Source organism: Oryx dammah, unplaced genomic scaffold (assembly GCF_014754425.2).
Source record: "Oryx dammah isolate SB20612 unplaced genomic scaffold, SCBI_Odam_1.1 HiC_scaffold_25, whole genome shotgun sequence".
Classification (NCBI taxonomy): Eukaryota; Metazoa; Chordata; class Mammalia; order Artiodactyla; family Bovidae; genus Oryx; species Oryx dammah.
The window spans coordinates 27,320,848-27,347,213 of record NW_024070209.1 but is presented as its reverse complement, the minus strand read 5'-3'; the positions used below and the strand labels follow the sequence as shown (position 1 = coordinate 27,347,213).

General features: G+C 36.7%; 2 protein-coding genes across 3 annotated transcripts in view; one reads left to right on the top strand and one right to left on the bottom strand.

The window, feature by feature from the left end:
• Positions 1 to 26,366, top strand: part of SRBD1 (S1 RNA binding domain 1) — a 231,318-nt gene that overhangs the window by 102,850 nt on the left and 102,102 nt on the right. The window lies entirely within an intron of this gene.
• LOC120851728 (peptidyl-prolyl cis-trans isomerase FKBP1A-like) lies at positions 17,855 to 18,352 on the bottom strand. The gene has a single exon (XM_040224736.1). The coding sequence runs from the start codon at positions 18,317 to 18,319 to the stop codon at positions 17,993 to 17,995; it is 327 nt and encodes a 108-aa protein (XP_040080670.1). The 5' UTR covers positions 18,320 to 18,352; the 3' UTR covers positions 17,855 to 17,992.

Below are 26,366 nucleotides of genomic sequence, written 5' to 3'. Positions count from 1 at the left end.
AACTGTAGATTGTTCATATCTATAAAATAACATGCTGAGATTCGGATTGAGATTGTATTGAATCTATAGATCATGTTGGAGAAAAGTGACACCTTAACAATATTGAGTCTTCTTATCTATGAACATGGACTATCTCCCTTTTTATTTAGTTCATTGATTTTGTTCATCAGAGTTCTGTAGTTTTACTCACTTATAGATGAATCTTATGTGTGTATTGTTAAATTTATACTTAAGTATTTTGTTTTTGGATAATATAATTTTTTAAAATCTATCTTACAATATTGTTTTCAGTATTGTACAAAATAATGACTCAATATTTTTATAGATTATACTTCATTTAAAATTATAAAATTGTGGCTCTTTTCTCTGTGCTTCATGTGACATCTTTGTAGTTAATTTGTTTTTTACCAAAAAAAAAAAAAAATTTGTTTTTTACCTAGTAGTTTGTACTTCTTAATCCCCATCCCCTATTTTGCCTTTCCCTATCCCCATCTCACCCCTGGTAACCACTACCTGGTCCTCTGTATCTGTGAGTCTGTCCAATCAAAATACAAGGGTGGCTGATTGGATAGGAAAAAAAAAAAAAAACACCCAGCTATAAGCAGTCCACAAGAGACTCCCTTCAGAGCAAAAGACACACAAATTGAAAGTGAGAAGATAGAAAATGATATTCAGTGCAACTGGGAACAAAAAGAAGGCTGTTTAGCAATACTCATGTCAGACAAAGTAACCTCTAGAACAGAGTCTATAATAAAGAAAGGCATTTTATAATAAAGGGATGGATACAAGAAGAAGATACAGCGTTCATAAACATATATGTACTTGATATAGGAGCACCTAAATATATAAAGCAAATGTTAACCAATAGAAAGGGAGAAATTGATATTAATATAGTTAACAGTGGAGGATTTTAACACCCTGCTCACTGATAACCTTGCTGCATAGAGACTATACTAGATTGTTGGGTTTTTTCTTTCATCATTTTGACTATGTTATGCTGCTTGCTCTGGCCTGCAAAGTTTCTGCTGAAAATCAGCTGATAACCTTATATGTTTGTTGTTTTTTTTCTTGCTGCTTTTAGAATTCTCTCTTTAACTTTTGACATTTTAGTTACATGTCTTGATGTGAGTCACTTTATTCATCTTGTTTCAGACTCTGCTTTCTATTCAGGATATCATTTCCCTTCTTCAGATCTGGGAAATTTTCAGTCATAATTTCATGAAATTTTGAACTGTTTGAAAGTTTGAAATTCTCGTCTTCTACCCTTTTCTCTCTTCTCCTGGGACCCTATAATGTAAATGTTAGTATGCTTGATGTTGTCTTAGAGGTTTCTTAAACTATTCTTATCTTTTAACATTTGTTTTTCTTTTTGCTTTTCTGTTTGGGTGATGTCCATTGTTCTCTTTCAGATAGCTTATGTGTTCTTCTGTATCACCTAATCTGCTGTTAATTCCCTTTAGTGTATCTTTCATTTCAGTTTTTGTATTCTTAAACTCTGTCTTGTTCTTTTTTGTATTTTCTAATTCTTGGTTAAAATTCTCATCATGTCAAACTATTCTTTTCCCCAGTGCAGTTACCATCCTTATTACTGTTGCTTTGAATTCTTTATCAGGTTAATTATCTCTGTTTCTTTAGTTTTTTTTTCTTTTTTCTTTATCTTCTTTTATTTGGAACATATTCCTCTCTTCACATTTTGTTTATCTTTCTTGACTCTATGAAATTAGGTGAAGCAGATACCTAGCCAGGTCTGGAAGGTGTATTGTTGTACAGGAGTTCTCCTTGGCAGCATATATGTGCCCTGTGGCTTTAGTGGGCAGGCTGGGTCTGAAGTCAGCACAAGCTACATCTTCCCCTGGGATGTGCTGGCAGCCATGACCTTGCTGGGAGCATGGACTGGAGTTGGAGGGGCCAGTGACAGAACCAGGTGCAAGCCAGGGCTTCCACTGTTCCCAGTGGTGGGTAGGCTTCAGGCCCCGTGGGATGGAGCAGGAGCCCTAAGGGGATTGAGTTTCTCCCAGGCGGAGTATGATGCTGCCTCAGTTGGGGGTGTCCAGGGCCTGAGGCCTTGGGATTTACTGCCGAGCTGTTTCAACTTTTTCCCGGTGTGCGTGCCTTTGGTTAGAGGCTGGGTTGAAGGTAGAGGGGTTAGAGCTGCACTATTGAGCTGGTTCTGCTGTTCCCAAGTGTGTGCTCAGACATGGCCAGGTGCACCAGCGATGACTGCTTCTGCCCTGGTCATAGCATGGCCGTGGCTCGAGGCAACTCTGTTCTCTCCAAATATGTGTACTACTTACTGTTGGCAGTGGCAGACTGCCTTACAGGGGATAGCATCGGAGCAGGAGGACCTGGAGCAGGAGCCCAGTGTGGACGCTGGGGCCATTATTTGTTCCAGGATTTTTTTTTTTTTTTTTTTTTGCTCGTTTTCTTCAGATTTTCTACATAGGTAATAATGTTATCTGTGAACAAAGAGTTTTATTTCTTCTTTCCCATTCATATCATCTGCGAACAAAGATGATTTTATTTCTTCTTTGCCACCCTGTGTACATTTTCTTTTCTTGTCACATTGTATAAGATATAACTTCCAGTGTGATGTTGAAAAAAACGTGGTGAGAGGGACATCCCTGTCTTATTCCTGATCTTAGTGGGTAACCTGTAGTTTCTCACCAGGAAGTATAATATTAGCTATGCTTTTTCTTATATAATGTTTATCAAATAAACATTATAAAAAACATTTTTGATAATGTTTATCAAATTTAGGACATTCCCTTCTATTCCTAGTTTACTGAGATTTTATATCATTAATGGGTATTGGATTCTTGTGGAATGCTTTTTCTGCATCTGTTGCTGTGATGATATTTTATAGCATGTGATGGGTGGACTGTATTGTTTTTTGAATGTTTAAACAGCTTTGCATTCCTGGGATATGTCCTATTCATTATGTAAATACATTGTTAGATTTTATTTCCTAATATTTTGTTCAGGATCATCATATCTATGTACTTGAGAGATCCTGGTACTGTTACTTTCCTATCTTGTAGTGTTTTGTTTGGTTTTGGTAGTAGGGTAATGCTGACCTCATAGAATGAGTTAGGGAGTGTTCCCTCTTCTGTTCTCTAAGAGAGTGTAGAGAATTGGTACGACTTCTTTCTTAAATGTTTGTTTTTAGTTGTTTTTTTTTTAACCATTTTTTTGTGTGTGAAATTGTAAGGTGTCTTCTATACCTATACACTAAATGTTTACAAATTAAGAACACTTTTGTGTTTGTGTGTAAATATGTACTCCTGTAAGTAGTTCAAACAGTACAGAATAGTCTAAAGAGCAGAAAAAGTAGTCTAAAGAGTGTAGAAAATAACCTGTACTCCACCATCCAAAGGTCATGATTATTATTTTGGTGAACATGATCTCAGATACCTCTGTGTTGTATATGTGTATGTTATACAATCCAACATTAATGAATACCTATTTTTCCCCCTACTTTTTGATGTGTTATAGATAAATGTAGGTTTTGAGGGTTCCTTATCATTTTTAAGGACTACTGAATGGCATTTTATTGCATGTACATATTTTATGGTTCTTTTATAGAATATGGATTTTTCTTTCCAGGGGTGTTATTAAGCACATGGCTCCCACCCATGAAAACAGCTCCAACTACTAGTTACCCCTAGTGTTAATACTTATTTTTGAAAAAAATAGTATACTGTCTTATAGTTTTGTTTTTTATATTATAGTGTCTACTTTGCTCCCTTCCCAAGTGTAATAGATTCTTATTTTGACTCTACTTTGCTCCCTTCCCAAGTGTAAAAGATTCTTATTTTGACTCTTGGTCTAGTCAAGGCTATGGTTTTTCCTGTGGTCATGTATGGATGTGAGAGTTGGACTGTGAAGAAGGCTGAGCGCCGAAGAATTGATGTTTTTGAACTGTGGTGTTGGAGAAGACTCTTGAGAGTCCCTTGGACTGCAAGGAGATCCAACCAGTCCACATTCTGAAGGAGATCAACCCTGGGATTTCTTTGGAAGGAATGATGCTAAAGCTGAAACTCCAGTACTTTGGCCACCACATGCGAAGAGTTGACTCATTGGAAAAGACTCTGATGCTGGGAGGGATTGGGGGCAGGAGGAGAAGGGGACGACAGAGGATGAGATGGCTGGATGGCATCACTGACTCGATGGATGTGAGTCTGAGTGAACTCCGGGAGTTGGTGATGGACAGGGAGGCCTGGCGTACTGCGATTCATGGGGTCGCAAAGAGTTGGACACAACTGAGCGACTGAACTGAACTGAACAGTCTGTATATTTAGTTGTTGTTCAGTCTCTCATTCGTGTCCAACTCTTTGCCACTCCATGGACTGCAGCATGCCAGGCTTCCCTGTCCTTCATCACCTCCCAGAGTTTGCTCACACTCCTGTCCATTGAGTTGGTGATGCCATCCAACCATCCGGTCCTCTGTTGTCCCCTTTTCCTCCTGCTATCAATCTTTCTCAGCATCTGGGTCTTTTCCAATGAATTGGTTCTTCACTTCAGGTGGCCAAAGTATTGGAGCTTCAGCTTCAGCCTCACTCCTTGCAATGAATATTCAGGGTTGATTTCCTTTAGGATTGACTGGTTTGGTCTCCTTGCAGTCCAAGGGACTCTCAAGAGTTTTCTCCAACACCACAATACGAAAGCATCAATTCTCGCTCAGCCTTCTTTATGGTCCAACTCTCACATCCATACATGACTACTAGAAAAACCATAGCTTTGACTATATGGACCTTTGTAGGCAAAGTCATGTTTCTGCTTTTTAATCTGATGTCTAGGTTTGTCTTAACTTTTCTTCCAGAGAGCAAGTGTCTTAATTTCGTGGCTGCAGTCACCGTCTGCAGTGATTTTGGAGCCCAAGAAAATAAAGTCTGTCACTGTTTCCATTGTTTCCCCACCGATTGCCATGAAGTGATGGGACTGGATGCCATAATCTTCATTTTTTGAATGTTGAGTTTTAAGCAAGCTTTTATAAGCCAGCCAGTGTTTAGTAGTGTTATCTCAAATCTTTTTGACGCTTTCAAATGAGCATATTGGTTCTCTTCCTTTCCTTTTGCCTGTGTTTAAAATCAAAGCTGAGTACTTGATTAGGAGTATTTTTTTTAGAATAGAGAAGATATGCAAAAAAGAAGACAAGCCAAGGTTTACTAAAAAAAGTCACAGTTCCTGGTTTCCAGGTGTTACATTGCTTGGAGGTATGTTTTTTCATGAGATTTAGAACTTTTTTTTTTTAATTAAGAAGTGACATGCAGTGATTAAAGCAATAAGGATATTTGATTAAAAAATGCAGTTCATCATAGCTGTTCATAATCTAAGACTTGGAATTTTGGTTGAAATGCTTTGAGATTGTGCTAATAATTTTGACGGTGTTAGAAAGTTGTTAATACTTTTTAAAGCAGTTTCAATGAGAATTTGAACTCTTTGAAAAGCATTTGTTCCAGAGAGACTGTGAAGAAAATAGATACTTCCTCTGGAAACCTAGAGTCAGACTCTTCTTTGATTTCCATAGTGACCGAGCTAGACGGTCTCAGTCCCAACACCCTCTCTCCCCCATTCCGTTTTATTCTTGCTGAGAAGAATCCAGAAGTGTGACATGTTTGTGTTTTCATTTCAGTCATGGATTGTGCAGGCATCTAAGAAAATTATTTTTCTGCCTAGTTTTACCTTGAAAATTAGCTAAATATAAGTCATAGTTAAATTATCTGTGTTGGGATGTGTTTTCAAAGAATGTTTTTGCACTTTAGGAAATAATATGTGGCCATGAAGTAGTCTTTTTTCCTTTTCTTTAATGGACGAGTTGCCAGATAACTTTTATTTCTCATATTTATTTTTGTTGAGTTTCATACTCATGTACTTGTGAAGTTATATTGGTAGTTAGCACTGCTGGTTAGAGTTGCCAGATAACTTTTATTTCTCATATTTATTTTTGTTGAGTTTCATACTCATGTACTTGTGAAGTTATATTGGTAGTTAGCACTGCTGGTTATCCCACTGCTGCCTTTCCACAATCAGTTGTCCCGGCTTACGTGCTTTATCAGTAGGTCACTGAGTCATAGAATGTGGTTTCATCAACTGGGAATTTGTGAAGAATTAAGTTATAGGGGTTAATAAGACTCTTAGTAAGAATTTAAAATTATTGTTTTGTGAAGAAAACAAATGAGGGAAGGGGGGATGGTTACTTGACTGTCTTAAGGCCCCTAGCTGGGCTTGAAAATTAAACTGACAAATTAAGAGAAAGCATACAAGTGTATTTATTTATGTTTTACATGACACAGGAAACTTCATAAGGAAAAAAATCCAAAGAAACAGTTAAGCCTCAGCATTTTATACCAGGTTTGATGAAGAGTAGAAAGTTGTGGGGAAATAAATATAATAGGAGGCATGAAGGATTTTAGCTAAGGTTAGTAAACTGGGGGAAACAGCAGGGTCTGTGATTTTAAATTCCTCTCAACATTCTTCCGTCTTTGGAGATAAGGCTGCTTCTTTCCTCCAAGTGTAAGGACAACACCTCTCGCCTGAGAGTCTGATCACCTGCTTCAGGGTAGAAAGGGAAGGTCAGAGAGTCTTTCCATTTCTCACACTCCTTCAGCTTTAATAATTACTCTGTCTAAGTGGCATATCTTGGAGTAACATATCCTGATTCCCTCCACTTTCTAATTTTGCTTCCTGTTAACTGAGGAGTATACTCCAAGGGTAATTTGTGAATGGTTGCTGTATTCTCGCTTGGACTTTCAAATTTTTTTTTCAGTTGGTCTTTAGTGGGATGTGGTCACCTCTTTCCAATTCCCTTGGGAGCATAAACTAGATGTAGGTTAAGGGCATAGAGCTATCTTTGCTCTAATAGTAGAACATAGAGGTCCATGTTTCCATGATTAACAGAGAGAGGATACAGGCTTAAAGAAAAGTATTACTCACTTCTGCAAACTCTAAACACAAAATCAAAAGTTAAAAGTTCCTAATTCAATGGGTGACCAGTTGCTTTACCAGTGAATTCTTTGCACTGTGAAAAATTCACTTCATAGTTCCTTTAGCTCATGAGCTCTCTTGTTGCATTTAAAACGGAATTTGAGTTATGAAAATTCAAATTAAGAACAGATTTTAGTAAGTCCTCCTATACATTGATTTCTGTTCAAAATCCCAGTTGTTGTCACTTGGAAATAGTAGAGACTTAGATTTGTGCCTTTGGTATAAATGCCTGAATTTGGTGTGCTGGATAATTGTATTATTCTTTGAAATTTAAAACTCTCTCCTCAACTAAGATAAGTATTATTTAGTTTGTTGATAGTTTTATTCTTTATAGATTCAGGTTTTCTTTACATTGGGTTAAGTGGTGGACTTTCTTCCTGAATATACAAGACTGAAAGTTTCTAAACCGAGTGGTTAGCAATAAAGTTCTGAAAATTAAATATATTCAGGTCATACAAATATATGTAAACTAAGGTAGCATAGTCTATAGGTAGGGAACTTGGGGAAATGAGAGTCAATTGCATGAAACGTTTCTTTTCTTTAAAAACAGCGTTTGGGTTTAGAGGTATACAGGAAAAACGTTTTATCCATGAAAACTGCTTTGTCAGACAAAAACATGTGGGTCTGCACGTAACTTTGCATAAGAAATGTATGATAGTGATGGGGGAGGAGAGAAAGGATTCAAATGTATTTCAGCAGCTTTGCAGGATAAGGCAAAGCAAAGCAAATAGCCATGCTGTGTGTCTCAAAGGGCCCTTCTGTGGGTATTTCAACTTGAAAGGGGATTAGCATTGGAAGTCTGTGATCATGTCAAACATTTGTAATTGAAGGTGGCTGTTTAAAATAATTCTTAACGTAACTGGATTCTAACAGTCTTGTTGATGATGAGGTAAGTGGAGAGAATAGGAAATGATCTGTTTGTCATCGCTTGAGCCACAAAGCCAAGAAACGTAGTGTCTGGGAATGAAGGCTTTAAAAGCCACAATGTTGGGAAATGTTTGATAATTGAAATCAAAGAGGCTTTTTGTGAAAAGTGAAGAAGGATTGTATACATGGGAATATATATGTATAGTGTTGAATTTTTGCTTTTAATGTTGTCTCTTGCCACAGTTCAAGTTAACCTTTTAAATTACTTTAGTAGCCACAGGTAATATAATGATTTTTGCCAAACTGTAAGCCTAGGCAACTTAAATGCATGCCTCATGTAAATAGTCGTGTTCTGTGAGCATGTTTGGCTTGTTGCTTGTATTTTTGTCCTTTGAAATCAAGTTTTAGAACCTTTTGGGGGAAGTTCATGGGCAACCAGTAGCTCTTTCTAGCACATGAATATGATTTTCTCTTCTGTGAATAAATTATACATCTTGCACTATATACATTCATCTGGATATTGGGTGGAAAAATTACAGTATGATTTGGCTACTAAAGAACATCTATTACATCTGCACATTTACATCGCTAACAAATGAACACTTCACCAAGGCAGTCTCTGAGAGATATGCAGCTTTGGGGGAAAAAAAGTGAACAAGAAATGTTTTTCTTAGAGGATTTTAATCGAGAAACATTAAATGATTTGTGGCGGGTTTTATTTTCCTGAAGCACCTTCTACAACCTGAAATTCAATTGTATATTGTGCTAAGGGATGAGTGCACTGACCTTGTCAAAAGAGTGAGCAAGGATTTCATTTGACTTTGGTTTGTTAGTTCACAATACTCATGTATATCTGGATCTCTAGCCTTGGCTTTTTATACCTCTATCATCCTAGGCAGTCATTCACTATGAAAACACTTGTGTTTCTCTTTTTTCTTTGTATTTGTTCATTTGAAAAGCCTTTCAAAAGAAATTGCAGCCTGCATGTGATTATAGCTATCAGTAGCACTTAAACTGACTGCTGAGATGAAACTTTTTGTTGGGGGCCCTGCTAATTTCAGATACCAATAGAAAAAGAAGAATTTTCCCCCTTAAAAGACCCGACTTTACTAATTGGTAGCTGCTCTTTGGGTTGAGCTAGAGTCCTCAGGGACAGCATTTGATAGCCTAATTTTTGACATTTTAATTTGACAAGAAACAATTCAGGGAAACGACTTAGGCATGTGCCTGAAGTCTCTCAGTGTGATTGTGATACTCAGGGCAGGGAATGCCTTTGAACGTCTGCAGCACTTTGTAAACCCTGTGATCCACTTCATATGATAGTTCAAGATCTTTGGCAGGTGTTTTCATAGGAACTCCACCTAAAGTACTCCTACATGGTTGAAAGACTTTTTTCTATAGATATTAGGATGTGGGGTAATGCAATAAATACTGATCTGTGTGACAAAACATTCCATAGGGACAATAAATTTAGGTATAAAATATGTAAGTTTTTTTGGCCTCTTTAGTTATGTCATAGTTTACATCTTTCTAACTCAGAAGTGTTGTTTCTTTAAAAAAATTTCCCTTGGCCTTTGAAAATAGTGGAAGAGACTAATTTCAGATATGAGTTACTTGGTTTGTATCTCTTTCTGTATGATGGAGAATTTACATTTTTAATCGGAGAAGTTAAAGCTTGAAGCAAATAGTGCATACACAATACATAAGCATACATGGTAGTTTATTCCTGAAAAATTATCTTAGAAATCTTTGTTTCTCCAGGTATTTTGGAGAATATTTTAAGGACCAAATTGAAACTGAAGCGGGTGTTTGAAAAATATCTGCTGAGAGAAGCCTGCTTTCTAAACCTGGGAAATAGGTGATAGAACAGTTAAAGAGTGCTTTTTTGGTTCCTTCTGTGTGTGTGTGTTTCTAATATGTGCGGTTTTGTGTTTTAACCAGTAGATAGTGTTGGAAATGGTACTCTTGAACTTGCTCATGATGGTTCAGTTCAGTTCAGTTCAGTCGCTCAGTCGTGTCTGACTCTTTGTGACCCCATGAATTCCAGCACGCTAGGCCTCCCTGTCCATCACCAACTCCCGGAGTTCACTCAAACTCATGTCCATCAAGTCGGTGATGCCATCCAGCCATCTTATCCTCTGTCATCCCCTTCTCCTCGTGCCCCCAATCCCTCCCAGCATCAGGGTCTTTTCCAGTGAGTCAACTCTTCACATCAGGTGGACAAAGTATTGGAGTTTCAGCTTTAGCATTAGCTCTTCCAAAGAACACCCAGGACTGATCTGTTTAGAATGAACTGGTTGGATCTCCTTGCAGTCCAAGGGACTCTCAAGATTCTTCTCCAACACCATAGTTCAAAAGCATCAATTCTTCGGTGCTCAGCTTTCTTCACAGTCCAACTCTCACATCCATACATGACCATTAGAAAAACCATAGCCTTGACTAGACGGACCTTCATGATGGAGGTGATTTATTTATTCCAGATGAGGAAAATACATTCATTTCACTGATCAATGTATCTCCTTGGTATTGGGTTGGGTAGATAATTTGGAAAAGTAGCCTACTTAGAGTCAATTGGTTATGTTCTGTTACTTCTTTACAAGTCATTATTACTTTGTATCCTACTTAATTAAGTGAAAAATATTTAAGAGGGAAAAAAATGTTTTAATGGATTTGCCAGTCATAAATATTTATGTGTGTGCTTGCTCACTCACTTCCCTGAAAACATTTGTCTGTTTCCCTTTCCTTCCTTCCCTCCTTTTCTCTTTCCTTTCTGTTTTCCCTCTCATTTAAAATAAGGGAAAAAGAAGAAAAGCATCTTTCATATCATTGTTTAAGAATGCCTATGACTGTAAATAATTTTTCTTGAAGATTTATGATTTTATATCTATTTTAGTAGAATCACTTATGATATCTAACAATTCATTGTTTGTAATTTCTCATAAAGAACAAACACTGTTCAGTTTTCTTCTAGGAATAAAAACTCAAAGTTACTCCAACACAGGTATACTTGGGTTTGTATTGTAACATCTTTCTGTTTTTTAACTTTCAGAGAAAATGATGTTGAAATATGATGCCAGGTGTGTGATATGAAACATTAATATTACTTTGAGATTGTAATTTTACTAATAATTGTCCTACACTTGAGTTAGTAAACTAGAAATTAACAGGAAAAATTCAGTGGAGCCCTTTGATATAAAATATATTTTCAGGACATCAAGTCATTTAAAATTTACTTTGGAAATGGAGACTTCATAGTTAAAACAAACTTAGGAAAAAAATGAAATAATTTTAAAAGTTATTTCAGCCATTGTGCATAGTTACTGTTGGATGTGATTGCCAGCATTGGGGAATCAGGAAGTCTGTAGTTTAAATTCTTCAGGATCAGATTATATCAGAGATTTTCTTTACACATGATGTTAAGAACATATTAAGTGACTGCTGTAACTTTCTTTTCCTTTCTTACCTTCGGGAATCTCAAGAACACAGCTTTAGCTTTCTTTTTATTTGTGTTATCTTTATATTTGTTTTTAATTTTCAAGAATTTATACCTTTAAGCTACAGCAGGACTAAGCATCCGAACAACCTTCCAGCTTTCTTTAGTATACTGGTTTTTAAAAATTGTATAAATATCTACTGGCCAGGTTTTAAGAACTTGGAGCAGGAAACTTTATGAAGGGATAGGGGAGATGTCATTACTTTTAGGTAAGATTAGACCAGGAGGTTATATTTTTTCACTTGTTAGTTTGGGGATCCTCCCCCCCACCCCCAGTTATGATTTCATTTTAGCTTTGAGCAGTGTAGAGATAAAATACATTTGCCTAAAAGAAGGCCCAAAATAAGATTTAAAATTTCCAGGGATACCAAAAGAGATCAGAAGATTTTAAGAGATTGTTCAGTGACTTTAATAAGCATAGGCTTAATTAAAGAGGTTGCAGTCAGTGTCATTAACCAACTAACATTTAAGTACCCTAGCTTGTACTCTTGCTTTTTGGTGGAGTGAAAAAAACTGATGACTTAGCATGACTCTTTACAATGACGTTGAAAATTATGAGATATCTGTTTCTGGTTTGTCCTAGGTCTGCTTTTATTTCAGTTGAAATATATACTAAACTCGATGCCAGCACAAAGCTTGTCCGTTTCATGTGTCTGTTTATCATTTGCATGATTTTGAACAATAAACATTCCTTGACAACAGCATCACACTTTGTTTTTACCAACACTCATCGTTATTCCAAACATGAACCCAAATTGGTTTTTATCCATGTTAATGAAAAAAACAAATCCCTCTATTTCAATGAGTAAAGCATAAAAACATGAGATGCTGGAAAGTCTGGAATCAATTAAGTTAGCAAAGTGTGTAGGAAAAAGACAGCAGACATGGAAAATGATCATATCAAAATGACCTGTTTTATAGAAATAGAAATTTGCAGACTAAGTGGTGAATAAGAAATTAATTTAGGAAATTTTCATTTATTTAATAATTAATTTTATTCATGTGATTTTCAGACTGTAGAATATGTATCTGAGAGTACTCTTAGTCCTTATTTGATTGTAGGTCTGTGTTAAATCGTATTTACTTTTATCCTTTCTGTGCTATTTATGTTAATTGGCCTCAGATCTGAAAATTACAAAGAAATTACTTGAGCCAGCTGCACAGAGTTGAAGAATAGTATCTATAGTTGCTTAAAAGGCAAGACAAGATAATGTAGACTCTGGTGAATTATTTTAGTTTGAAAATATGCACTAAAGGGGTACGGCAAATAAATACATTTCAGTGATGTAGACACAGGGAGTGAAATGTTGAGGAAGGAACCAATTTGTGCAAGAATTGGAAGACCATGCTTGTTCTGGATGCTTCCGAAGGTTCTCACTTGGACACTATTTTATTTTAAAATACTTAACTTGAATTTCCAAGGAAGTCCTGGTTCTTATTTGTGTTTTGTCTTTTGAGGCATGGGAAGAAATCAGGTGTTTTGAGGTATCAATCCTTGGCCCAAGGATCCCTTTGTATTTTTCAATAGAATATAAAAACCTAAGTGATACTGAATGTTCTTTTCCATGGATGTCTGTACCATTAACTGTGTACCACTCATCTGTTGTTCAGTTGCCCAGTCATGTCCGACTCTTTGTGACCCCATGGTCTACAGCACACCAGGCTCCTTGAATGGATCTACTCATCTGAATGGATCCCAATTTGTTCAGTTTCTGTTGTATCTAACCAGATGACTTGACAGTGAATGCTCCTTTCTAAACAAATAACCTATTCTTATGCATCCCTGGGTTGGGAAGATCCCCTGGAGAAGGAAATGGCAGCCCACTCCAGTATCCTTGCCTGGAAAATCTCATGGACAGAGGAGCCTGGTAGGCTGTAGTCCATGGGGTCGCAGAGTCGGCACGACTGACTGAGTAACACTTATGCATGTACAGTATCTCCTGCTTTGAGTTTTCCTTGAAATCATTTCTTCTTAGACTGAGATAGGAGGAGAAATAAAATAGACCATCATGCCAATATGTGAACCTCTGGGAACAAAAATGCTTACTGATTAACTTTTACAAAAAAACTTTCAAAAGGCCTCAGAGCTTTCTGGTTATTGAAAAAACCTGTGAAAAGATAATTGGGCTGTGAGAAGTGGGCAGAGGGTGGTATTTAAGTAGGTAGAAGCCTGGCCTTACAGTCCAGAGACCAGTTTTTCCTTTTTGAGTTTGAGTTTCAGGTGATCTTGATTTAATTTTATTTACTTCTGGTTCTTTCTAACCCCACAGGTAAAATGAAGAGGATACTTAAGATTCTGACTTCCTTATAGGAATTAGATCTTAAAGCACTTAAAAAAGCTATAAATACTACAGAATTGCAAGCAATTCATGTTGTTGATTTCAGATCAACTGAAAATGGCTTTGAGGAAATAATACTCACTTGTAGACTAAGCAAAGAATTCTCTGACCAGTTTTTGCCTCTGCATTGAAGGAGCTAGTTTGACCAAATTATCAGACAGGATATAGACAGGTGCCATTGCACTCAGCTATTTTCCCTTTTGTGAGAGCCTTGAGTTGAATGTTTCTCTGGGCAGCTAGTCCTTGGCACTGCAGCTTTGTTCTGAGAGTGGCATCTGGCACTAGACTGATTTAACCGAGTCTGAGATTTGCTCTTTTCAGAATGTGCTCCCTAGGCAGCTTCTGTGTTGCTCTGACATGACCACATGCTGCTGCTGCTTTTCCTGCCTTCCAGCATCACGTGTGAGGCTAAGACATTCTGACACCTGCCATTTGGAACCTTTACTTGCTGAAAAATGTCAAGATTTTCAGACAAGATTAAGACAGATAAAACTGATCATTCTTCCCTTTCTCAGAAATAGGCTGAGGGCATTTGTTCATAGATGGATGAATTGCTATAGTAGTACAGTTCTGTTAGTTTGGAGAGAGGCACCCAGGTTTGTAACAAAAAGCATCAAAGGTGTTTATGTGTTCTTATTCTCCTTTGTACCTATTATGCCTGATAGTAACTTGCTGTTTGTATAAGGAAAGGTTTTAGTGACGATCCTTTGGATTTCACAGGATAAATGGTGAGAGTGGGGGCAGGGGGTGCAGTTCTCCTTGCACCTTATTATTAAGAACCTCACTAGGAAATTGTAGATTTCAGAGGATGAGCTTCTCTTACGGTCATGTTGTCATACAGATGCACACACAGATAACTGTCAAAGTAAGACCTCCTGTTTGAGGTCCTTGCTGCTGCTGCTGCTGCTTCCTTTTTTTTTTTTTCATTGAGCCTTGATGTTCTAAGATCAGAGGACTGATTACAGGAGGAAAAGTAGGGTAACCTGCTGAGTTTGTTCCTGCTAGTAACTGGAATCTAACTGGTTGAAGAAGAGGCTTGAACAACACTGTTATAAAACGAAGCCTTAAAAATTTTATTATTTTGCTTTTTCTTACCTTTCAATTTTATGGATAAATTATAATTGGTTGTTGGTTATTGAGTAAGCTCTTTCCTTTATTTCTTTTTAAAAGTTTATTTTTAATTGATTCTTTATTTCTTATGTCTTGATCTTTATCTAGGATCTCAAGTTCAGTAGTGTCCCAGAGATGGTAATATCTTAATTTTGTGTAATTTGGGAAAGATGTTCCAGTGAATCTAGTTATTTTGAATTACAGAAAATGTAAAGTGGTTGGAGAAGATGCCTTATAAGTTTTCATTAGGAGCCAGACCATTTTGAGAGACTTTGGATCTCTTATGAAACTGTATTCTCTGACATCTCTTTGGACAGCTTCTTAAGTGGCTCTGGGTGGCTCAGTAAAAAAGGAGAATGAGTATTGGCCGTCAGACTTGTTTGTTGTATTGTAATTTATGAAGACTAGTAAAATAATAAAATCCATCTCCAGCAACTGAAAGGTAATGAGGACTAGTGGCTTTTATGTTATGAACAGCGTCCATGAATTAGAACATAAATATTTGAAAACATTTTATAGTAGAGGCCTAGGAGTTCTTCAGTATACAAAGCTACTTGCTTTGAGTCCTAGACTGGCTTGAGTTATATGAAGAAGGATTCTTTTGCAAATTTAAATGGGTTTTAATCTTTTAACTGGATCCTTCTTATTGCTGTAGTTTTTCCATAAAATCACAGAATCTGTATGTTAGGTCATGGTTATGGAAATAGTAAACTTATTCATATAAGTTTATCTTACAATTTGCTTTTTGCAAATAATCAGTGGGAGAGGGGTTTGAGGGAGAATGGATACACGTGTATGTATGGCTGAGACCCTTCGCTGTTCACCTAGAAAACTGCCACAACATTGTTAATTGGCTATACCCCAATACAAAATAGTTTAAAGTTATCAAGAAAAAAGGAAAAAAATAAAGTAAGCATGTAGTAGTTCGGGTTTTACCCTTGAAATGAATCATCTTAAATTGCTCTACCTGAATCAAACATATCCTGTATATTCCTGAAGTATGTTTTATGCATTTGAAAGTTATGATCCTAGATAAGATTTGAATTTTATCTGCAGTCTTTGACTCTTCTTCATTTAAGGTATAGTAAATATTCAACGAAGAAAGGGCTGTACTTGTATATGAGTTATTTTAAAAGCTTGATATGAAAAACTAATAAAAATAGAAACATCAAAATAAATGTATTCTTTCAAATAATACACTCTTTTTCTATACTGTCTTCCATGGTACACTATTTATCTTTATTTCTACTAGTTTGTAAGGTGGACATATTTCTTATATTCTTTAGTTTATTTTTTAATTGAAGGATAATTGCTTTACAGAATTTTGTTTTCTGTCAAACCTCAGCATGAATCAGCTATAGGTATACATATGTCTCCTCCCATTTGAATCTCCCTCCTATCTCCCTCCCCATCCCACCCCTCTAGGTTGATACAGAGCCCCTGTTTGAGTTATACTTATATTCTTAAGAATGGTATCTGACCGATGAACGACTCTGAAAATACTGACACAGAAGTCTGTGTTCTTTAGTGCCAGCATGCCATCCACTGTTCTCAGGTGATAGCTAGGCCCACCTGCAGCTGAATTTATTCATTTTATAATGTATTAAAGCCAGCTAGTTGCAAGTTCCTTATTCTCTGTCTTCTAAAAAGATAAAATGTTTAGGATGATAGTTGTGATAGGCTTTGCTAAAACAAAACAGAAAAGCAGATACTATGAGTGATATTTGCATATTGCTTATGTGAATGGAAGCTGTTAAGCTTTCACATTTTTCAAGGGTTTACTATTTCTTTTGAATTTTTGAGGCTTTTTTTCTTTTATCTTTTTTTAAAGAAAAGCCAGCATCAAGCACTGGAGAAGGCAATGGTGACCCACTCCAGTGTTCTTGCCTGGAGAATCCCAGGGACGGCAGAGCCTGGTGGGCTGCCGTCTATGGGGTCGCACAGAGTCGGATATGACTGAAGCGACTTAGCAGCAGCAGCAGCAGCAGCATGCACTTTTATTGCAGTAATAAAGCTTGAAACTCATATGTAGTGCAGGGATGGGGTAGGGGAGTAAGCAGTAATTTCTTTCACCAAATCACTACATAGGACAGTACAAGGGTGAGAGGGGGAGAAGCCAGGAATCGGAGATCAGCAAGGGGAGCTGGCCATCAAAACACAAGAGATGCTGTGACTAGCAGCATCATTTTCTTAAGGCAGAATTCAAGGATTTGTCATGGCCGTGTCATGATGGCCTGGGCTTTCATGGGTGTTAAGTGTCTACAAACAGCACTTTAAATTTAACTTTTGATTAAAGTTCTTAAAATTTAGAAAGTGGAGCTTGGATAACTATGAGATTACAAAAGTCCTGGATATCCATTACAAAAAAGCACAGGATGGAGAAAAGGCAGGCCCTGAAGAAGGCATCAGAGGTCCCTGTCGGTCTTGGAACAGACACCTGTGGTGTCCAACATCTCAGTGAAAACAGTTTTCTTTCAAAAGGCAGAAGATTTAAGGGGAGGATTGGGGGATAGAGCAGTGGAGGCAAAGGCTCTCCTCGTTCCCACTTTAGTTTTGGGTAGGGCTTTTAATTCAGCCCAAGGACATCTCTCAACTAGGAGAATAGTTTGGCCCTGAAAAGCATCTCAGGTCTTCTATGGCTTTGCAATGCAGCAGTAAGAATGTTTAATATATAATAGAGAAAACTTTCATCCAAGGCAAAATTAAATAATACCCTTGTCCCGCCCACTCCACACACCAGTTCTTGCTCTAAACTTACTCCATTACTTGTGCTGTTAATAACCTGCTGCTGCTAAGTCGCTTCAGTCGTGTCTGACTCTGTTTGACCCCATAGACGGCAGCCCACCAGGCTCCCCGGTCCCTGGGATTCTCCAGGCAAGAACATTGGAGTGGGTGTTAATACCTAATACTTAACTGAAAACCTAGAGCCAAAGAACTAAAACTCAGTCTTCACCCCAAAACAAAAACAAACTAAAATGAGTAACTTGAGGTTTATGGCAACTAGTTCAGGTCAGCACACATGAGGAGGAAGGGAGAAGAGTGAAGCTAGTGACAGAACACATTCAACTAGGGAAGATGGTTATAGGAAGAGTAGTGGAACATCAGGAAAAGCTCCATACAGACTCGTAGGTAGCTGGAGGTGCAGTATCTTTCCATGGCACATTGGAGAATAGGGACTTTAGGGAGGAGGCCATTCCTGTCACTCCAGTTTTAGAAGCTCCACATCAAAGATGAGAGTAGCATTTGGTGGGATGATGCCTGGGTGCCCTCTTGAACCATAGGCATAGTCTGGGGAGACAGTCAGCTTGGCTCTCTGACCCACACTCATTTGGGCAATCCCTTCTTCCCAGCCTCGGATCACCTGCTTCTTGCCCAGCACAAACTTAAAGGGTTTGTTTCTGTCTCGAGAGGAGTCAAATTTCTTTCCATCTTCCAGCGTCCCCGTGTAGTGCACCACGCAGGTCTGGCCATGCTGCGGGAACGTGCGCCCGTCCCCAGGGGAGATGGTCTCTACCTGCACTCCCATGGCGGAGGAAGCCCTGCCGCTGGGCGGGCAGACAGGTGGACGGGATGGACCGATAGCCGATAGCCGACCAGGCAGCGGTTGTGCGGCTCTGCCTCCTTCCTCCGCGCAACGGCTGAGCGCGTGCCCTGGCACGCCTCCCTGAGGCTTTAGAACACTGGTTCTTAAAGTCGTACACTTTATTAGAATTTAAAACTTTTATGTTTCAAAAGACCATTAGAGAAATGAAAAGATAAGCCAAAGATTGGGAGAAACTATTTGCAAATTATGTATCTGATGATGGACTTGTACTTAGAATAGGCAAAGAACACATAATTCGATGAGACAAGCCGATTAAAAATGGGCAAAGATTTGAATAGATATTCCACTAGAGAAGATTAGGAAAGGCCAACAAAGACATTGAATAAATGTTCAGCATCATCAATAATTAATAAATGTAAAACAAGCTACAAGTAGATAGCACTTCATGACCACTAGAATAGTTGTAGTCAAAAAGACAGACAACAGCAAGTATTGTCTAGGAAATGAACAAACTGGAGTCTTTATTCATTGATGGCTGGATGGCATCACGGACTCGATGGACGTGAGTCTGAGTGAACTCCGGGAGATGGTGATGGACAGGGAGGCCTGGCCTGCTGCGATTCATGGGGTCGCAAAGAGTCGGACATGACTGTGACTGAACTGAACTGAACTGAGGCAGTTTCTTAAAAATTAAACATGGATTTACAACCCAGTATTTCCCCTCCTGGGAATGTGTCCAAGAGAAATGAAACGTACGCCCACACAGAGACTTGTAAATAAATATTTATAGCAACATTATTTACAATATCAGAAACTTGGACCAACCCCAAATTCTTTTAACTGATGAATGGATAAACAAAATGCATTATTTCTAGAACAGTGGAATACTATTTAGCAATAAAAAAGAAGTAGTGATACTACAGCATGAATGAATCTCAAAAGCATTATGATAAGTGAAGAAGCCAGACAGAAAGGCCACATACTTTATGATTCCATTTATATGATATGTCCAGGCAGGTGAATGTCTAGAGACAAAAAGTAAATTAGTGAATACCTGGGGTTGGGGATGAGTACTGAAGATGGGCACCAAAAGATCTTTTGGGGATGGAAATATGCTGAAACTGAATTTTGGTGATGGTCATACAACATTGAATTATATACTTAAGATGGGTGAACTTTATGAAATGTAAATTATACCTCAGTAAAGGTTTAAAACCTGTATGGTCCCAGCAGCATCAGCATCACCAGTGAACTTGTTAGAAATGCAAATTCTCCACGCCAGTAAAGCCAGAACTCTGGACGTGTGTGCTTTAACAACCTTCCACAGACTCTGATGCAGCCTTGAGTTTGATAACCACATGAGAATCAAAGAAGGTTAAATGGAGATGTGGGTAGTTTGGGTACAGCTTACATACATTCAGTCTACCCTGTTACTGTAACTGTAGGAAAGGTTTGAATTAAGGACTGTTGTAATAGAGTTAAAGAAAATTACAGGGCAGTGGGAGTAAAAATAAACTGGCCTTTCATGTTCTTGATATGCCCCTATGAGAAGCTTTATGATTGTGATGTTTGTGTACCACATATATTAGTAAATCCCTGTGTTCTTTTAGACTTGCTGTTACTTAACGAACATAGCATAAACAGGTTCATTTGCCATAACGACAGTAGAAGTTTAGATCCTTGAAAGGAATTATTTCTCCTAAATATTTACACAGTATAATATAGCGGAGCCAGAAATATGCAGTGATCCCAAAAAAGTAAAGATCTGACCATAGATAAAGAAGTAAATGGAGCAGCCTGCTGAACTGAATAACTCCTTCTTTCCCTCTGTCTGTTCAGTGTACTTTTGAAAAGCACGATTAGAAAAAGCGGTTAATCTAGAGTCGTCATCTTACATTTGGCGTGTGCTTTCAGGGTTTGTGTGTTTTTTCTTTCTTTTGCCCTGAGCTTTATCTGGGTGGCCCAAAGAAATCCTGAAGTTTTTTGGTTGTCCCAGAAAAGGGTCTGATGATTCAAACTGGAGACTGCTGGTTGGTGAATGTGTTAGGTGAAGTTTGTAGATAAGGTCACCATTAAACGGGGGGTGGGATGACTTCTGCAGAGGTATAAGTTCATGTCAAAGGAAAGGAGGGGTTGGCAGGGTGGGGGGTTTGAGGTAGAAACAAACATAAGACAAGGAAAGAAAGGAGGAATGAGTAATGGTGTTAAAAATTATAAAATATGTATGATTTATTAGTGGAGTTCACTGAGATTATCAGCAATAGCATTTGGGAGAATATTGGGAAATGTAGCACAAACCATCATTTTTTCCAAAACTTTATTCAACTATAAGTAAAAAGAACTGAGCTGTTAGCTGCTGGTAAAGTATATCTCAGTTTCTGTCTCTCTGTGTAATTATTTTATTTCTCATTGTCTTTTTCTCTTTGTTTCTCTCTTTTTTTTTGTTCTTAAAACTTTTAATAATTCAATTGTATTATTCAGCATTATTATTAGCAAAATATTATAACCCTCTAAGCTGGTAATTCTCATTCTGACTTCTGTTATTGGATGGATAATAGAGGAATAATATATCTTGCAATAAGTTACATTCTGAAAAAAGTCTATGCTATAGCAGTCTGAATTCCACATATTTTATTAGTGAATAAATTCCCAAAGATCTATTTAAGCTTAAAAAAGATAGAAGGCATAAAAAAGAAAAAGTAAACCTCCCTTTGTAAGAAAACGCTAATTCATACTCTTAGATTTATATCTAAATGTAGAATTACATTTGAACAAGAATAACCAAACAGATAATCTATTATTATATGAGTAAATACAAATCAAATGCCTTAAAATCTGACAGTTTTGAAGTTAACCGCAAGAATCAGGAGAAGCACGCTTTTTGATATGTTTGGGCAGTAAGGATGGTAGGGAGGTTGACATCATGTTTTTAAAATCAGGACATTTCAAAATGGTGACCAAAGCACAATTAATTGTAAAATTAGATGAATGTTTCTTCCTTGGCTTCTTAGTTTTGGGAACTTGTTAGTAGCGAACATGAAATGTTTACAGTATTGCTGCAAACAGCAGCCTGTTCCATCGTTAGTGTTCTACTCCTTGAGCCTGCTTTTCTTGTCCTGGTACAGTGGGGCCCTTCTCCATGTACCCATTGTAAACTCACTTAAGCATCAGACCTCCTGCTTGGTTGCTCCTGTGACTGTCTTTTCCGTGAGCTTCCTTTAATGGTATTGTGCAGTATTTGTATTGGCTTCATGTTGGATTCAAATGTAGATGGGGGAGGGGGGTAGAAAGGAGGCTCCCACCCACCCTCCCCCCATCTCCCCTCCCCCACCTCGCCTCCAAGGGAAACAGAAGACAGTGAAGGGAAGGGAGAAAGAAAATGAAAGGAATGCTTACCCTGGAGAGTGGTAGAGACCCACAATTTCTGCTGGTTCTATTCTTTGTCAGAAACTGCTTTGCCTCAGTAGAGGGACCCAACCACCTACAAATGGAAAGAAGCTCTGTGTCTTTGTCCCTCAGTTTGTTGATTGGCTTTCCCCATGACGGCATTTGAAGGTACCAGTGATTTTTGTCATCTTTATCTCTGAATGGCCCACTGACAACAGTAAAAGTGATTTAAATGTAATTGTTTTGACACATTGTGGTACATTGTAGCAGCTCAGTAACATAAGCCAGAATTAGATTCTCCTGTGGCCTGAGTATGGTTGTTGAGTTTATAGGCCAGGAGAGTAGGTAGCTGGTACTTTGAGGAACCCCAAATTCCAAATTACAATTCTGTTTGGAAGTTGCTAATTGGGGTTTGTCCTTTTTAGGTTTCTTTTGTGGGATAACAGTGTTCATCTGATATGATATGAGATACTGAAGGAAAAGTAGCCTAGAGAATTCTGTATGGTTGAAACTCTGCTTTGTGGATATGATGAGATGTCCATCCCAGGGTACATTTCACCCTCTGTTTGGTAGACATTTTAAGTTCTCATAGGCTTATTATGGGTCCTCTGTGTAATTACTCTACTGTTGCTAGACTCATTCTCTTTGGAAAATGCTCATTCTTTGAAAGATAACTCAGAATTTTTTCTAAAAAAGCTGATAGTTGGAGAATTGCTTCTAACTGGTCTTCCACCAGATGGTGCTAGTGTTACATACTTACAGGTAAATTCCTTCGGTGTCATTGTAATTTTGAGGTTGTGTGTTTCTGCTCTTTTTCTGTTTCACCATATTTTGCTTTTAGTGTGTGTTTTTTCCACACACTACTTTCCGGGTGTATAACCAAGTCACCTCACATCTTTTTTGTGGTAGATAGTGAATTGATTTTGCTGTGGTGATTCACTTGGTGGATTGATTCACTTGGTGGATAGATTCACAGGCTAAGGACTAAGTTATAACTTAAAGACAAAAAATATATTCTATATTGTAAAATTTTTCATCATGCCTTTGTTTTTTTGACCTGTATGTACAAATTGAGAACTATTCTTGTTATAAAACAATATCATATTATTGTTTGAGGTCTCACAGGAGCCAAGTTTGGAAGTTATTACTAACCAATGATGTTTACCCACATTTAAGTTCAAAATAACTTTCATAATTTTCTAAGAAAGTTTGGTTTAAAAGAATGTTGGATATTATGTGATATCAGATCTCTTGGCCAAGTAAACAACGGTCATTTAAAACTTGAATTTTATAAACTTTTTATTTTTACAAATAAATATAGTTATTGCAGAAAAATTTAAAGAAACAAAAATTCATTTAAAGGAATAACTGATAGTTAAGTACTGTTAACATTACCATAAATGTTTCTTTTTCTTTTTATATACCTATATTTTAAAAATATCAAAATTGGTCTTATGTCATAGTTTTATAACCAGCCTTTCCACTTAATGCTTCACAACAATAATTTCTGATGACAGTATAGTTTTTCATTAAAGAACCCTTTAATGATAGGCATTCTGATTTCAGGTTCTTTCATTCAGAGCCATGCTATGATTCATAGCACTATTTATTTTTTTGTATAAATTAAAATTTCTTTCATATAAGTTCCTAAAAATATATTAGCCAGTTCAGAAAGAATGGGTATTTTTGTGACTTGATCTTTATTTTCAAATTACCATCCAAAAGAGTTTTACAGTTTAAACATCCTTAACAGTGTGGATCTTGTTTCCTGGCATCCTTAGGATCACCAGATTACCTTAGTTTATATTTTTTTGGCCGTATGCAAGGCTTGAAGGATCTTGGTTCCCTCGACCAGGGATAGACCAGGGATCGAACCCATGCCCCCTGCAGTGGAAGCACAGAGTCCTCTAACCACTGGACCCCCCAGGGAATTCCCACCTCAGTTTTTAAAGTGACTAGATATTGCTCATTTGAGACTCCCTGAAATGATAGTTCATCACTAAATAAAGGAATTTAAAATTGATTTTTTTAAAAATAAGTATTCTTTAAACAGTAAATCCTTATTTATGGTGATTTAGTTTTTGGCCTTGACTCCTATCCCCAAAATACAAACAACTATTCTTTCATACTTCAGAACAGATTACCTCATAGGAAAGCAAATGATTAACTTTTTAAGACACTTTGTCTTACTTGTTGAGAAATTCAAGTCATTTACCTACCTTCTTTTCATATAAATGTTTCTCAGTCTGAAAATTTAGAAGAACTACTTTTAGATAAATTATTTCTAAGACTTTAGTGAAATGAGCCATGCATTTAGCATCAGAACTTTTTAGTACATATTTTTTTGGTAGGCAGAAGGAGGGAGGAAAAGGAAACTGCTAGATATTGATAAAACATAAGAAATTCTAGTACACTTTTATAAAAATTGAAAACATCAGCTTTTATTAGTTTAAGCAAATATGTCCTAGGTGATTTTTGATGTCTTACTAAATATTAATTGTGTTTTCATTTAAGTAGATTAACTTTGAATTAAATTTTCAACATAGGGAGCATGCAATTTATTTTAAAATAAGAAAAACAGAAAAGCTATTTTCATATCTGGGAAATAAGAAGAGAGGAGGAGACTCATACTGAGGCTTCAAGCAACCTTGTAAATGAATGTGAAAACTATTAGCCCAGTAACAAAAAAAACCAAACAGCTTGTTTTCCTCTCTCATGAAAGTAATTCTCTCATCTCAATTTGGCAAAAGGAATTACCATTCTTTTACTATCAGAATGAATAGTCACTGTAAGAAAAGTATTTGCAAGTGTGGCCCTAAAAGAGTCATCAATGTGCAATTTTTCTTGGTTCAATTCAGCTCAGTTCGGTTCTTGGTAGAAGAGACTTATAAAAAATGTGTAGAAATAAATTATGTGGTCTAAATATATTTTTTAATAAATTATATTTATTTTTGTAAATAAATTTTATTTTACAGATTTATGTAACAGCATTGACTTTTACTTGCAATAACAAAAATTAGTGTTTTTCACTTGCAGACTTTTTGTTTAAAACATTTTAAATGAATTTAAAAGTAAATGCATCTATATTACGGGCATTACACTTGGTTTTTTAGGTTGTGTGTGGTTTATATATATATATATTTTTTAATTTTTTAATAAAAGACCTAGAAAGACTCTAGTATAGTGCTGATTTAGATAAAGTGCTTTAAGAATGATCAGTTTCATTCTAGAGAATTAGCACATTAACTTATAGATCTGGGACAATATAAAAGTACAGTGATAGCTTCTGAAATGTAGTTTTGTATATTTGAAGTTTGAGATACCATATTATTTATTTATGCATTTGTCAAAACAAGCAATTTGAAGGTATTTTAAGTACTGTAATAATCTTAAAACTTTTGAGTTTAGATAGAACTGTGTTAGTTAAATTTCCCCAAAATTATAAATTTTGCTCAAAGTCTTGTCTGTTTTATGGCAAAATAAATAAAATAATCAAATTGCTAAGATTATGAGCCTAATTAGTTTACACCTGAGTGAAATTTGTTTTGTGATATATGATACATATTAAATGTTAGATATCTGGATATTGTGCAGAGTTTACTTTTGCTTTCCTCAAAATATGCTAGAGATAATTAGAATAATTTTTTAATATTTTATTGGGAAACTTCCTAATAAGCAGAGCGCCTTGTAAAATCTCACATATAATATCTATCCTTAAACTCTAAATATGAAAGAAAAAAAAGGAAGAGGGCAAATGCTGTAACTTTTGTTCTTAGCAGCTTCTCCTGGAAAAAATCTTCACCACTCCCAGCTTGATTTATTTCATTTAATTCTTGCTACATACACTTCTCAGATCCTTATATGTTTTATATTGAAGTAATCAGTGTTGAGGTTTTTCTGTTCATTTAGATTATTTAAGCGTCCTGATCTGCACTTAGTTCTGAACTGTTTATTGGACCCATGCTATCTAGTAACTAAAGTATATGAAATTTACTACATTTTGTATTGATTTAATATTAATGTTAATCTCAAATCTTTGGGTGCAGCGTGTCACATCTGTTTTGTATTCCTCTGTTTTAAAGAAGTGGCAGTATGGTATTTGGAGGAATATTTATTATCTGAGTGTTTTTCTTTGCAACAGTTTCCCTCAGTCTTTTGAGAATTATAACTTCCAAGAGACAGTGAATCACCCAGAAAATTCTCAGGTACCCAATTGCTAAAGCCCACAGTTAATTGGAATTTTTATTTACCGTTTAAGTTCCCTTTGCTCAAATAGTGGTAATTTTGGAGGTTTCTGGCAATGACAGAAAATAAATTTATGGTAAGATTTTTTAAAATACTCTTTTCTCTTAATAATTGGTCCTGCCTGCACGTCACGGATACTCTGGGTTTTTTTCTTTTTTGGAAAAGAACTTTGTTAGGCTGAGTGTTCATTTGTGTTTGAAACTAAATTTTCCATGGCTGGTGGCTGAATATTCTTACTTATCCTCAGTTTCACAAAGGGGTTGGCTTTGTGCTTTGTATATAACATGCACCTCTTACTGTATCTTGATGGGGGTTTGATGAGGAACAAGATGAGCAGCCTCGCTTTCCAATTGAAGAGTGTTCATTTTCCCTGTTAGGAAATTTGGAATAATAGATC